At 30.7% G+C, this 14,706-nt stretch overlaps 3 protein-coding genes across 3 annotated transcripts; 2 read left to right on the forward strand and 1 right to left on the reverse strand.

Annotated features, from left to right (window-relative positions):
• Positions 1 to 3,522: 3,522 nt before the first annotated feature.
• LOC139505016 (GTPase IMAP family member 4-like) lies at positions 3,523 to 5,499 on the reverse strand. Its single transcript, XM_071294868.1, has 2 exons — positions 5,489 to 5,499; positions 3,523 to 4,165 (listed from the first exon to the last, which is right to left on the reverse strand). Exons 1-2 carry the CDS (start codon positions 5,497 to 5,499, stop codon positions 3,523 to 3,525), a joined length of 654 nt encoding a protein of 217 aa, XP_071150969.1.
• A 262-nt stretch (positions 5,500 to 5,761) lies between these two features.
• On the forward strand, positions 5,762 to 8,304 carry LOC139505017 (GTPase IMAP family member 7-like). The gene is made up of 2 exons (XM_071294870.1): positions 5,762 to 5,775; positions 7,557 to 8,304. Exons 1-2 carry the CDS (start codon positions 5,762 to 5,764, stop codon positions 8,302 to 8,304), a joined length of 762 nt encoding a protein of 253 aa, XP_071150971.1.
• Positions 8,305 to 13,708: 5,404 nt separating this feature from the next.
• On the forward strand, positions 13,709 to 14,232 carry LOC139505018 (GTPase IMAP family member 8-like; the record flags this gene model as incomplete). Its single annotated transcript, XM_071294871.1, has 1 exon — positions 13,709 to 14,232. A coding segment is annotated over exon 1 (524 nt), but the record flags the coding sequence as incomplete, so codon positions are not given.
• Positions 14,233 to 14,706: the final 474 nt, after the last annotated feature.

Below are 14,706 nucleotides of genomic sequence, written 5' to 3' on the forward strand. Positions count from 1 at the left end.
AGGAAAAAATATTAAAATTTGCTCTTATAGATTTTACCATCCCCTTTTCATTGCTTTCTTGCAATATCAAGCTTACTGTTTGTGTCATATATGTGCATATGTATGTAATCAGAATCTTCCATAGATTTTATATCCAGTATATAAAATGGTAAAATATAATTTCTTTTCGGTGTATCCATAGCAACAATCTGCATTTATTTGTTATAAAATATTGCAAAAAGGGGGGAAAAGATGTCACATATTTCCGCAAAATTTGGCTAAAAGTAGAATTTCAATCGCTTGAAGTAATACCTTTTCTGAAACTGTGTACATACATCATTCAGCAAATCCAATGAAAATCATATGTCTTTCGTCTCATTTTTTTTGTAAAATTGCGTCAAAAAGTTCGTGTACAAAAAAAAGTGTTTGTAAACATTACATTAATTTCTGGACCGATAGCCGGTCTAGCTATGAAAATGCGGATTGTCAAACAGAAAATAGCCCATAAAACATGTAAAACATAATTTTGATGCTCTTATAAACCATCTTTGAAGGATAAGTTAGCAATCAGCTTTCTAAAAATGAATTTTATTACACAATAACTTTCCTATTTGAAAAATCCACCGGGGCCAAAATGCGAAACTAAACTCCTAACTGTGTATTGCTACCTTTATAGTAAATATTTTTTTCAAATTCTCCCTTTTAACTTATTTTCTGTGTTCTGCTAGCTAAATCGAGTAAAATGGCCTGTTATTTTTGAAAATTGGTTGAGTAATGAATATTTTATGAAGGTTAGCAGTTGACACTGAAACGCGACAAAAACTGATTTAAAGAAAGGTGCCAAGTCAAAGTGTAAAATCTTGTCCCTACCTCAATTTTTGGCAAAATCTTAAAAACTATACCTCTTGTGTCAGTTTTTTTATGCAGAAAATCTTAATAAGATCTTTGATGATGCAAATTGTACAAAATTTAGCAATTTCAAGCATCAAAATGTTAATCTTTATATGCCTATTGCATAGCAAAGACTTGATTAAAAGACTTGGTGATAGGGAATCAATTTCTTACATCTGATTTAACTTTACATTTAATATATGCCAAAATGTAACATGAAATCTTGATAAAAACAATAATTTGATATATTCGCAAGAAAAAAACCAACACGTTCAATACTTAGGCTACTTCATGTAGCCCAGTTCATCAGAAGCAAGGGTTAAGCCGATAGAGTACAAATATAAGCCTTGTGTCAAAATGTCTAATTTTGGTTGCTAAGGACTGTAAACAATAAAATTGACATGTATTGTCATTCTTAAACACTTAATTTCCTCAGAAGTTGATTTAGAATCTAAATATCAATAGATTTGTGGCATGAAAAGTCTTAAATTATACAATTCTGAGCTTGATAAGTATGCCATAAGGTAGCAATAAACAGTTAGGAAAAAATATTAAAATTTGCTCTTATAGATTTTACCATCCCCTTTTCATTGCTTTCTTGCAATATCAAGCTTACTGTTTGTGTCATATATGTGCATATGTATGTAATCAGAATCTTCCATAGATTTTATATCCAGTATATAAAATGGTAAAATATAATTTCTTTTCGGTGTATCCATAGCAACAATCTGCATTTATTTGTTATAAAATATTGCAAAAAGGGGGGAAAAGATGTCACATATTTCCGCAAAATTTGGCTAAAAGTAGAATTTCAATCGCTTGAAGTAATACCTTTTCTGAAACTGTGTACATACATCATTCAGCAAATCCAATGAAAATCATATGTCTTTCGTCTCATTTTTTTTGTAAAATTGCGTCAAAAAGTTCGTGTACAAAAAAAAGTGTTTGTAAACATTACATTAATTTCTGGACCGATAGCCGGTCTAGCTATGAAAATGCGGATTGTCAAACAGAAAATAGCCCATAAAACATGTAAAACATAATTTTGATGCTCTTATAAACCATCTTTGAAGGATAAGTTGGCAATCAGCTGTCTTAAAACGAATTTTATTACACAATAACTTTCCTATTTGAAAAATCCACCGGGGCCAAAATGCGAAACTAAACTCCTAACTGTGTATTGCTACCTTAGGCGTCCGTTCGTGCTATCCGGTAGGGTGTGACCGAGGCTGTACATTCACATTGGTTTTCATTTTACAATTTTTGAGTTAGCATTTCGTTTTATAGTAAGACTAAGACCTTCACGACGGAGTTTGCACATTTAGATGTAGGTTTACACAATATTAGATCAGAAACGAAATAATGAAGTAAGTCGAAAAATTAAATCGCATTACTGATTTAGAGTTACTGATAAAAAAAACATGTCAACTAATTATGTGTCTTTAAGATCATGCCCGAGCTTAGAGGGGCGGCTGAGAGACAAGTTCTAATTAATTTTATGTTATTAGGATTAACAATAGCAATCAATTTACTGGACTATTGATTTGACAAATTAATTACCACGACGACAATTTTTAAATAAAACCTAACTATTTAAGGATCCCAATACAAATTTATATCATTTCTATCAAAATTGAAAAAAGTCCGGTTAGCGTTTTTGGTATTCGGTATAATATTCGGTCGTTCGAACGGTTAACCGGTTAACCGTTGACAACACTAGTTAAATAACAATGCATGTATAATAAAACACGAAAGCGAAGTTCAAGAGTTATTGTATATTACAAAATAAATTTAAACAAATTGTCAACTCATGATTCACTTCCTTTTTGTATAAAATTCACTATAATGGAAAAAAAAATATATTCGTAAATATTAAGAATTGTAATAATTAATATGTTCATACTTTTCATTTTCCATCTTATATCTATCACTTTTTAATCATTATTTAAAATAATAGAAAATAATGTTCACTTATGACAGTCATAAGAGCATCACAGCTATGATTCTCTTAAGACAGCTTTGATTTACATCCTATGAAATATCATATGATAGTCATAAGATGATCATAAAGTACGTACTAAGATATATCTTATGACATATCTTATGACACTTACATCTTAGGCCCCTGATAGACTATATATTAATTAGGTACAACCATGCCAGATTTATCGGCTTACAAATATAGAAGAAAATTATCTTGTGCATTTGTTTAAGTCTTGTTAATTAAAATTAAATGTTCCAGCTATAATATGATTTACTGAGGTTTTATACAATTAGTCCAGCTGAAATTCAAATATTTTTACAAAGTCAATTATCTTTAAATTCAATTCAATTCAATATTTTATTTACGTCTCACCTTATGTATAAAATTACACAATACATTTATAAAAGATACATTTTGTATACATAAGCCAATCTGTACAGATTTATGAGAGACGATTATCTTTAAACAACATAGCTTTATTTAAATTAATTAAACACTTGAAGCAAAATACAAGAAATGAGCATTGATGCATTACCTTTTTATTTAAAAAAAATATATAACACTAAGAGTGAAGATAAACAAATGTCACCAATTTCTTTTGTGCCGGTGATAACGTATTACATTTATCATATGAATAATATTTACTAGATGAAGTTTTTCGAAATGTCTTATAATATATCACAGGTTTTATTCTCCAACTCTTTTCTCAGACGATTTATTTCAAATAATGCATGATTTAAATGTCCTCCACCGAGTTCATCTATAGCTTTAAATACTTCAGAGGCATACCCCTGTTTTTCAGATTGTGAACCAATATTTTCCACAGCTACGATTCTTTTGCCGCACTGTTCATAAAGAGTTTGCAGCTCAGGTGCTGCATGCTTTTTCATAAACTCCTGAATTGAGTTTTCGTTCTCAAAAATTTCGTTTTTTCGCACCATTACAAGAATTGTAAAATTGAGAAATGATTCATCATCGAATAATTTTCTCAATTCTTCAATAACTTTTTTTTCCTCAGCTGTGAAGCGAAGCGGCGAGACAACAATAAGGATAGCATGAGGTCCTGGAGAAAGTGCTGCCATAGCTTTTTCTACCTCACTTTTGATTACCTCTTGCGATCTTGATGTATCTAAAACACCCGGGGTGTCAATTACTTTGATCCTTCTATCGCAGTTTGACACAACTTCTATTTGGCATTGTTTCGTGACCGATTCTCCTGCAGCACGTGAAACAAATTTTTTGGTTCCACATAGTGTATTTCCTAATGCACTTTTACCAGCCCCAGTTTTACCAATCAAAGCTATTCTAGTTCTAAAAAGACAAAAACAAACTTTACTTAACTAAGTATTTAGAAGTGTATTACGTGAGCATAGTTTTATTAGGAAAAAGCACAATAATTATTCAAAATATTTAATCCACATCTTCCCTAACAACTCCGGTGCATTACGTTTGCGCGCATTACCATTACATTTGCGCGCAAAAATCATTACGTTTGCGCGCAGCTTTTGCTTACATTTGCGCGCATTTTTTTGACAGGTAAACTCAGGTAAATACAGGTCATAATACTTTATTTTTTATTAATTTGTTCAAATATTTACAAGTATCAGTACCCCCTTCCGTTAGTCTAAGTCTCCTAAGGCACCTATTTTGAAAGAGTTCAATCGATAATATTTTAGGGAAAATACAGGTCATAATACTTATTTATTTATCAATTTGTTCAATTATCTACAATTATCAGTACCCCTTCAGTTAGTCTAAGTCTCTTCTTAGGCAGGGAAAAAGGAGATAAAGCCGGATATTTTTTTCGATTTTCATATACAATTTAACAAGTCAAATTAAAGGTGTAGACAAAAGTTTAAGAAATCTGTGACATAGCCCATTTATCATAACTTGAACTTAAAATATATATAACAGGATTTTAAATTGATTTTAGAATTCAATATGAACAATATATAAATAAATTTGAATTAACAAGCTATTTTCAAAATTAATAATTGATAGTCATATTTATTATTAAAATACCAATAAAGTATAGTCAATTATAATTCAATCATTGTGTTAATATATATGAATTATTATTTTTACCTGAGATTACCTGTAAAATGAATGCGCGCAAATGTAATCAAAAGCTGCGCGCAAACGTAACATATTTTAATCCCCAAAACATTTATTGGATATATCTATAAATGTTTCGGAAAACAGATATCCTACATCATTATGATTATTGTGATGTAGTGGTCATGTACATCATCATACTGACAAATTTTCCACATAATATGAAAATTTATTTATGACTAAACTTGTGGTATTTGCAAAAATCTTGGTTTTAAAAATGGAATTTCAATGACTAATTGTCTACATGCATCATTAGAATAAATATTTGAAATACTACTGCTGTTTGCCAGTTTTCAAAGGGCATACATGGTGTAGTATTAAACTATTAACTGATTTTTTTATATAGTGCTTACTAAGTGTCCACTGACGTTAAGTATTTTACTTAATTATTTGATTACTGATAATTAAGTGATATTAATGCCCTAATATTTATATATTTCTACTTGAAATGCGTTTGTTCATATTCAAGATTTGAACAAGAATATTGTATACAAAGGGTAACTATTTTAATAAACTTACGGTTCTGTCATTGTGAAGTTTTTAAACAAAATAGTTTTCTGTTCTGTGATAGGAACTTGTAAAATATAAAATTTATATACGAAAAAGGCATGCGTATAACCATGTAAAACGCATTATTAGTTGTGCGTCTAAGAAACGCCCTTGACGATCGGTTAAACCAATCCGTGAATTTTAACTTATTCGCCAATATATTAAAATATTTGTCGTCGTCACAAAGTGATTCGGATTTAAATGTCTAGTTTCATAATTTTGTAAAAGGTGACGGAGACGATCATGGCCCTATCACAGTGAGTAATATTTATTATCTGCATTTTGGATATTATTGCTACTATTTTACGAAAAAAGAAAATCAAAATGAATTATAAAATTAATGCGCTTTAGATCAGATACTAGTAATCTGTATCCTCTTTCACTGACTATAATTAAACATGAAATGCAGTCCATGTGGGCGCATTGCATTTGCCCCATTTAAAAAAATAATCCAATCTTTCATTTGCTCCACAACGTTATATTTCATTTACGCCAAAAATAAAGCTTCATTTGCACCATTTTACAAGTATTACAGGTAAAATATAACATAAAAGTTAAATATTCATTGCTCAATACGATTTGTTCCTAAATAACAGAACAGAGTAATAACTATACTAAATGTCTTAATATTTTTACTCCGGTTTATAGACTAGTACTTTCTTTTATGTTTTGATTATTAGTTATATATAAAACAAGGTTTAAACGTTGATTTATAGCAGAACTGTGTTTTATCAAAGTTGTAACATTACTAGTTTTATTTTATGATGACTGATTCTGATTCTGGGGCCGTGTCAACGAAGCTGTCCTAGGACTAAGACATGTCTTAGGATGGTCTTAGGACATGTCTTAGTCCTAAGTCGGGTTAACGAAAGTCTCCTAAAATAAGATATGTCCTAAATTTGGTCCTAAAGTTAGGATATACAATTAGGTGTCTTAGGATAGATCTAAAGGTTACATCGCCCTAAAACGTAATAAAAACAACAAATATGGCATAAACTCAATACTAAAAATACTAATACAATATTAAACTATCATTAGATAAAATTAATAAAAACAAATATTGTTTAATGTTTGTTAAAGATTTGATTGTATCATATAAAATTATTTCGTGCTGCCTTTTTTTAAGCCTAAACAATACTCATCATAAGCAACATATTTTAAATAATTCAAATATGGGGAAAAGTTTACTTCTTTTTTTTTTTTTTATCTAATCCTGATTCGATACATGTAATGAAATCGAGTGGACCTAAGGACAAAACTAGTTTATGTACTAAAATTGCAGCACGAATATCACAAAGTTTTGTGACCATTTACTTTTGTTTTCGTATTAAATTCATTTATATCTTTTATCATATTTAATAACGTATTTATTAGTATTCCGTAAAAACTTTAACTTTTATTTTGGGTTAATTGTTTTTTATATAAGAGTCATCCTCCCTTTCTTTACATATATGTTCTAAAATACAATTCAATCTATGTCATACAAATCTCTACATATATTTTCAATTAAATAAATGTGTTCGGATGGTCATAGTACCATCGTAGTTAGGACTGTCCTATGACAGCTTTGTTTTACATCCTAGGACATGTGTCAGACACGTCCTAAGACCATCCTAAATAATGTCATAAGACCTATCTTAGGACATGTCCTGGGATACTTTCATTGACACGGCCCCTGAATTGTATATTTGTTACTTTTTACCTGTAATATTGGCGCAAATGATAGATTTCGTTTTTGGCGCACATGAAATATGGTTTGTGGCGCAAATGAAAAGATTTTTTTGGCGCAAATGAAATGCCAATTGGCGCAAAAGAAAAGCACCGGTTTATATATTATTGCACATTCCGTTGGTGCATATATCGCTGGTATGAAAAGTTTGATACCATTGTGCATATGTAAGCTGTGGAAAATGTCGTAATTATCTGCAGTATTCAAATTAATTGATTGATTATTCTATATTAACTATATTATATTAATAAAATTGATTGTTAAACACAAAAATATTAAGCTTGATGCTTTTCTTTTCTCTTTTTCTAGGGATAATAAAACCATACATTTAGTGTTGCTTGGGTACATTGGAAGTGGTAAAAGTTCTACAGCTAATACTATAGTAAAACGACCAGTTTTTAAGAGTGCTCCTGGAAGTATTAGAATAACGCAAAAAGTTCAAACATCACAAGCTCCTTTTCGAAATGTCGAGTTCAATGTGATTGACACACCAGGTTTAGAAAAGGAGAGCGACTTTGAATCGATTAAGCAAGAGCTAAAGACAAAAGGCATTACGCAAAGTATTGTTTGTGCACTTGTTGTTCGAATTGGTAGAACATCAAGAGAAGAAATAAAAATATTAGATTCGGTAATGCGAAAAAAGACAGATTTGTTGAAAAATACGATTATGATTTTTACAAATGCAAAAGAACTTTCGAATGATGACAACATAGCTGCAGATCAAACATTTGATACTTGGATAGAAGATATGCCAAATCTGAAGAAATTAATCAATGACCATAAAATCCAATATCTTCCCTTCGAAAATGTAAACGCATCAGAGGAGGAAAAGAAATCCGAAGTAAATAAATTGCTGAAGTTGTTAAACATACCTCCAGAATTATTCGGGCAAACAGATCAATTTTGTCTTCTCACGCCAAACCGAGTCTACGATGAGGACAAGGAAGAGACAACCATACGAGTAACGAAAAGTCAACTTCAGAAACAATTTGGCCAGGCTGGACTCGATTTCTTCGAAGTGGAGGATAGAAAACAGAAACAGAAACAGAAACATTAGTTTCATCTAATAACTGACTATCAATATGCAATTATTTGCTTTTTACATGTTTACAAATGTTTTCTAAGTTTCAAATTATAATATTTAACGTCAACATTCGAGTTCTCTTGTTTCAATACAGCCACGGAATATATAGTATGCATGCATACTGTGACGATGCATTCAACAATGCGATCATGAAACATAATAATTATCAAACCAAACCCCGCTTGAAATGGATACAGTGAAACCTGTTTTAAGAGACCACCTAAGGGAGAGCAAAAAAGTGGCCTTTTAAGACAGCTGGTCTTTTAATACAGGTTTTATCTCTATTAAATGCACTATATATACAGAGGGACCTTAAAGTACTGATTTTATAACACCGGTTTTTGCTTAATACAGGTGGTCTCTTAAGCAGGGTTTACTTTACTCTCATCTTGATAAAAAAAAAAACGATTATCCGAAAAGAATTGTCAATAAACTTCAAAGAAAAGGAGACTTGTGAATAGCAACGCCACGGTTGACAATGTTTTCTCGGGGTACCAATCTGCTCTATCACCCTCTCATCTATGTGTTATTTATATATTGTCAAACTTTAGGTTTCAGGTTTGTCCGATATTTGCGTATCCGTTGGGTTTATCGCTGCAACTTTTAACAACATTAGTTGTTTTTGTAATTTTTTGTGGGTTTCGCTATCATTTTTTCCATTCTTGGGCAGATGAGTTTGACTGCACATCAAGCATCAGCTCACTTGCTAGTTGGCAATTTATATTCAATTAGTTATCAAAGGTACCAGGATTATAATTTACTACACCTGACGCACGTTTCGTCTCGTCAGTGACGCTCAGATCAAAATTGTTATAAAGCCAAAAAAGTACAAAGTTAAAGAGCAATTCCAAAAAACTCATTCCTAAATACGGCTACGGTGATCTTTTCCTGGGATAAGAAAATCCTTAGTTTTTCGAAAAATTCAAAGTTTTGTAACAGAAAATTAATTAAAATGACCATGTAATCATATAATTGATATTCATGTCAACACCGAAGTGATGACTACTGGGCTGTTGATTATTCAATTTACGGTGTCATTTAAAATAACATTTGCGTGTGCACCTTCTTACAACGATCTTATATATAATATTCCTTTTAATTCCTGCCAAAAGTTAGAATAAATTAACATGTCTATTCCAAATATCTTGTTGCATTTCTATTGGATAGAAGTTCAACCCAATAATATTATAAATCACTACCACGTGATTTGTAGATCATAATTCTTTAAGGTGTAATGTAACACAAACATTCAATTTAAAATTTATCGGACAAATATGGCAAAAAGAAGCAGGTAGGCTGTAATAAGTTAATTTATCCAACTTATCATGATGAATGTTTCAATAAGTTTGTGAAAACAATTTCAAAATAAATAAAACAATACGATAGTTATAACAATAGTTGTTTACAATATGTCTATAGTCCATTTGACTTCTATATATTTGCAGAAAAAAATTCTTAAAAATTCATTTTAATAATTATTTCCTTGATGCATATTATTATATGGTATATACGAACTCTGACTATTAATTTCATAATTTTTGGTCAATAATTAAAAAAGTTTCCCATTAGGTCTCTATGTTAATTGTATTTTTTGAAGTGTTGTTTACCTGATGGAGTAAGTATAAGTAGTGTAACAGCCTTCTAAACAAAACAAAAACAACATACATGTGCTTTTAATGTTTGTTTATTAGTATCATGTGACTATACCAATTTGAATATTCAAGGACACCAATGGAAATGATCATCACTTTGTGGTTTTGATTATTGATTTTATATCATTATATAACTTAACTTACTATACACAAGCTTTTCATGCTTTTAGCATGGTGAGTTGTATAACAATAAAAAGAGGCTCTGAATAGTTAAAAAAAAAACAGATTTCAGTTAATAAACATTCAGTTATTTATTAATGTGCAAAATGCACATCTTTGAAGCAAACAATTATAAAGGAAAATAAAAAAAAATGTTTTTATAGTTGGTAAATTCTGTAATTATTAAATGTCCGATAACATAACATATGAAGGTAAATATATATAACAATATTCATTTTCAAATCCTTTCCCTATAAAGTTGTATTTTACTAGTTTATACTATATCGTATGTTTTTTTTTTTTTTTTTTTTAAAAGAAAATGGAAATTGCAGTTTCTTATCATAGATAGAACAACTATTACAATCACATGACATGAAATATAATTTTAGTTGATGGTCAGTAGAGGTCATCTTAATATTTAAATATGCAAAGTCACATGGTACAAATAAGCAAACATTAAAAGCACATGTATGTTGTTTTTGTTTTGTTTAGAAGGCCGTTACACTACTTATACTTACTCCATCAGGTAATCAACACTTCAAAAAATAAAATTAACATAGAGACCTATAGTGTGTGATAACATTGTGTGAGGGAATTCGACGTTTGCTGTACCACTGTTCACTCCAGTGCAATTTGCAATTTATGACAATACCACTGCATCAATCAGAATTATTTTTTTTGCAGTGTTTTAAGAAATGATTTTGCTTTGTTGTCGCGTATTATTTGTGAAACATTCAATGTTTTAAAAAGGCGAATTTTCTTTATAAAGTCAATGATTATGTTGACTTTTGAAGGCCAAACTTTCTACAGCTAATAAAGATCCAAAATATATACCAATACATAACGACATGTTTATGAAATTATAACAAATCTATTGGTTAACAAATTTTTACTCGTTATTGCAAAATAATGAACTTAATATATCTGACATTTTCTCCCTACCCAGTTTACCCCTATACATTTTTATGATGTGGACTGGTCATTGTTATTGAATCGTAGGCAATTTGATTGGATTAAGTTGTTATTAGTTTACCTTCAAACTTGTTTATGCTTTTCATACATGACTATTGATTAATTAGAACGTGCATGAATGTGTACGGTAACTAAAATGACCTTCAAACTGGACACTGGACGAGTCAATATTATGTTTTATCAATGAAAGTTAAGGTATGAAAGGTAAGAATTGCCACTTATTCAATTTTCACAAAATTTTCGGAATATACAGTTGAAAGGTTATTTTTTAAAAGCCTATTGTGAAGAGTAAAAAGAAAGTTTACAAATAATACGTTTTGTTCCATTAAACAAGTCATTTTCGTAAGAGAAATACCGAAATATATTTTACGCACGACTACGGCACGTAAAATTATTATTTATCATAATAAAAAAAAGCATTTTTCAGTCTCATTTGAATATGTTGATTACAATTAATCCCAAACTTAAGAAGTAAGTAACTAAAGTCAAAATATGTCCGATCTGCCTATTTCTGCACATCAAAAGTCAATACGATCATTTTAAAGTCAATTTCGTCTACCTCACAACATCTTGTTAGGCACTATAATGGGAAACTTTTTTAAATATTGACCAAAAATTATGAAATTAATAGTCCGAGTTCGTATATACATGTACCATATATTAACATACATCAAGGAAAAAATTATTAATTCATAAAATGAATTTTTAAGAAATTTTTTCTGCAAATATATAGAAGTCAAATGGACAATATCTAGTATCGGCTGACCAAAAGCTATTTTGACGTTAGGGCACGACCCTGTAACATTTCCTTTGTAGCGGTTATCTCCCCTAACACCGAAAACCTTGTTATCATTCTAACTCCATAACCATAAAAGCTAGAAATAACGAAGGGTGGAATTTGTTCAGCAGCAGACATTGGTTCTTCGTTACATTTGGATCGAAAAGATTCGACAGTAGGGTTATGCCCCTTTGAACATTAACTAATGTCGGTTGGCCACTAAAAGTCAGAAACCATAAGTTGTAGCCACCTAGGATCTTCACCAATGATCATCAATTCACGTGACCATGAAAATTGACATGAGGTCAATGGTCAAGACCATTTCCTAGATTTTGACCATAGCTTGTTATCGAATTTACTCAATAACCGTTAAAGATGGCTCATTAAATGTAACGGATAAAATGTGTGTTTTGGCACGATCTACATTTGTTATGTTGAGTTCAAAATTATTGGACCAATTATTATGGACCTAGGGCAACAAAACTGTTGTTCGGGTCCGAAATGATGATGTTTTGCTGATAACTCAAAAGAGGTTAGAGAAAGAAAAAAACTTTGAATTGCAAAAATGTTCAGTAAAATAAGATCTTTAAAATGAGGTCAAAGTCCCTAGCAACGACATAAAACACCTTAGCAACCATATATATTTGAACTTGGAATACTATCATGAATAATATAAAAATTAAATTTTTAATACTGGAAATGACAATCATCTCTTTGTAAATTTTACGGACGCCATCACAAATTGGTTGACCGTTATGGAATAACCGTTTCACAAATGATATCGGATATGTTCCTTACGACGTAACTACAATCCCCTTCCCTTTCATAAATGTAACCTACCGAATTAGACTATTTACCGGATTTGTAATCTCATAAGCAACACGACGAGTGCCACATGTGGAGCAGGATCTGCTTACCCTTCCGGAGTACCTGAGATCACCCCTAGTTTTTGGTGGGGTTCGTGTTGTTTATTCTTAAAATTTCTATGTTGTGTCATGTGTACTTTTGTTTGTCTGTTTTTCCTTATCATTTTTAGCCATGGCGTTGTCAGTTTATTTTCGATTTATGAGTTTGACTGTCCCTCTTTTTCAATTGACTTTTAATTTTATATCTTAGTTTGTATTCCTTCGTTTTTGTTCGGATAGTTTGGTGTTGGTGGACAATGTGATGTTTTTGTACCATCTAGATATAGGAAGATGTGGTGTGAGTGCCAATGAGACAACTCTCCATACAAATAACAATTTAAAAAGTAAACCATTATAGTTAAAGTACGGCCTTCAACACGGAGCCTTAGCTCACACCGAACAACAAGCTATAAAGGGCCCCAAAATTACTAGTGTAAAACCATTCAAACGGGAAAACCAACGGTCTAATCTATATAAACAAAACGAGAAACGAGAAACACGTATATATTACATAAACAAACGACAACTACTGTACATCAGATTCCTGACTTAGGACAGGTGCAAACATTTGCAGCGGGATTAAACGTTTTAATGGATCCAAACCTTCTCCCTTTTTCTGAAACAATAGCATAACATCACAACAAAGAAAAACATACGATAACATATCAATTGGCAGACTTAACTCAATCAAAAAATATTGATAATGATACATTTAATGCATTACTTGGAATTTTCACATATTTAAAAATAAATTGAAAATTGAGTTATGTTTTTGTTAATTGTTATTTTTTATTTCATATAACAGAAAACCAGACTTTACCCTGGTTCTACTTGGTTTTCAAGGAAGTGGGAAAAGCGCAACAGGCAATTCAATTTTGAAACACAAATATTTTCAAACTGGCATTGGAACGATGGGTACAACAAAGCATATACAAAGAGAAAGTTGGTCATACCGAGACAAACTTGTAACTGTAGTCGATACGCCAGCCATTTCAAAACCAGATCAACTCAATAAAATTAGAAAAGAAATGAACAAAGACGAAATTAACAAAGCTGTCTATGCCATAATTATAACAATTGGTAGATTTACAGATGAAGAAAAAGAAATTTTAAGTAGTATGTTGGCAAAATTTTCTGAAACATTGAAGAGAAGAACTATTATAGTTTTAACCAGACAAAATGAGCTTGGGGATTTCACAGGTGATAACAGGAGTGGACTTGAAGCTTGGTTGGACACAACACCAACCATTCGTGGATGGATAGCAAAATACAATTTTCGCTATTTTGCGATAGAAAACTCAAACCAAGAAGAGCACCAAATGATTGAAAAGGAGATGATGGAATCTCTATTGGATATTGAACCTGGAATTCAAGACTATAATGTAAGTGGAGTTAATTCCGATGATACAGAATTTCAAGAGTACCAATATGGATTGTTTGTTTATTTAGGAATATTTAGGGTTTTTATAGCAAATCTTTTCCATCGATATTTTTATTAAAATTACCAATGCACGCTTATTTGTACTCAAATTAAGTATAACGATTATATTACTGCTACAACTACTATAGGTTTATTCATGCAAAGTATCTTCTATTGTTGTTTGTGATGTTTTTGCAAATTAATTAAAACAAGAACATCTAAAATGAATTTGTTTTAGAATTGTTGCATGATTCGTATGAACGTAAGATTATTACCTTGATAATTAGTAACCACATCAGAAAGAAATAAAAATAATCTAAAATACCAGTCATTGTAGGTATTAGGTTTACCATTATACCATCAGTTAATATGCTTGTGTTTCTTATTGTGTTGTATTATTCGTGTGTTGTATTAAATACTTTACAATTTGTTTTGTGTTGAATTACTCTTTCTTATTTTTTTCCAGCAGTTAAGTCTTTGTTGCTGCTG

The sequence above is a fragment of the Mytilus edulis genome, unplaced genomic scaffold (assembly GCF_963676685.1).
Source record: "Mytilus edulis unplaced genomic scaffold, xbMytEdul2.2 SCAFFOLD_247, whole genome shotgun sequence".
Taxonomy (NCBI): domain Eukaryota; kingdom Metazoa; phylum Mollusca; class Bivalvia; order Mytilida; family Mytilidae; genus Mytilus; species Mytilus edulis.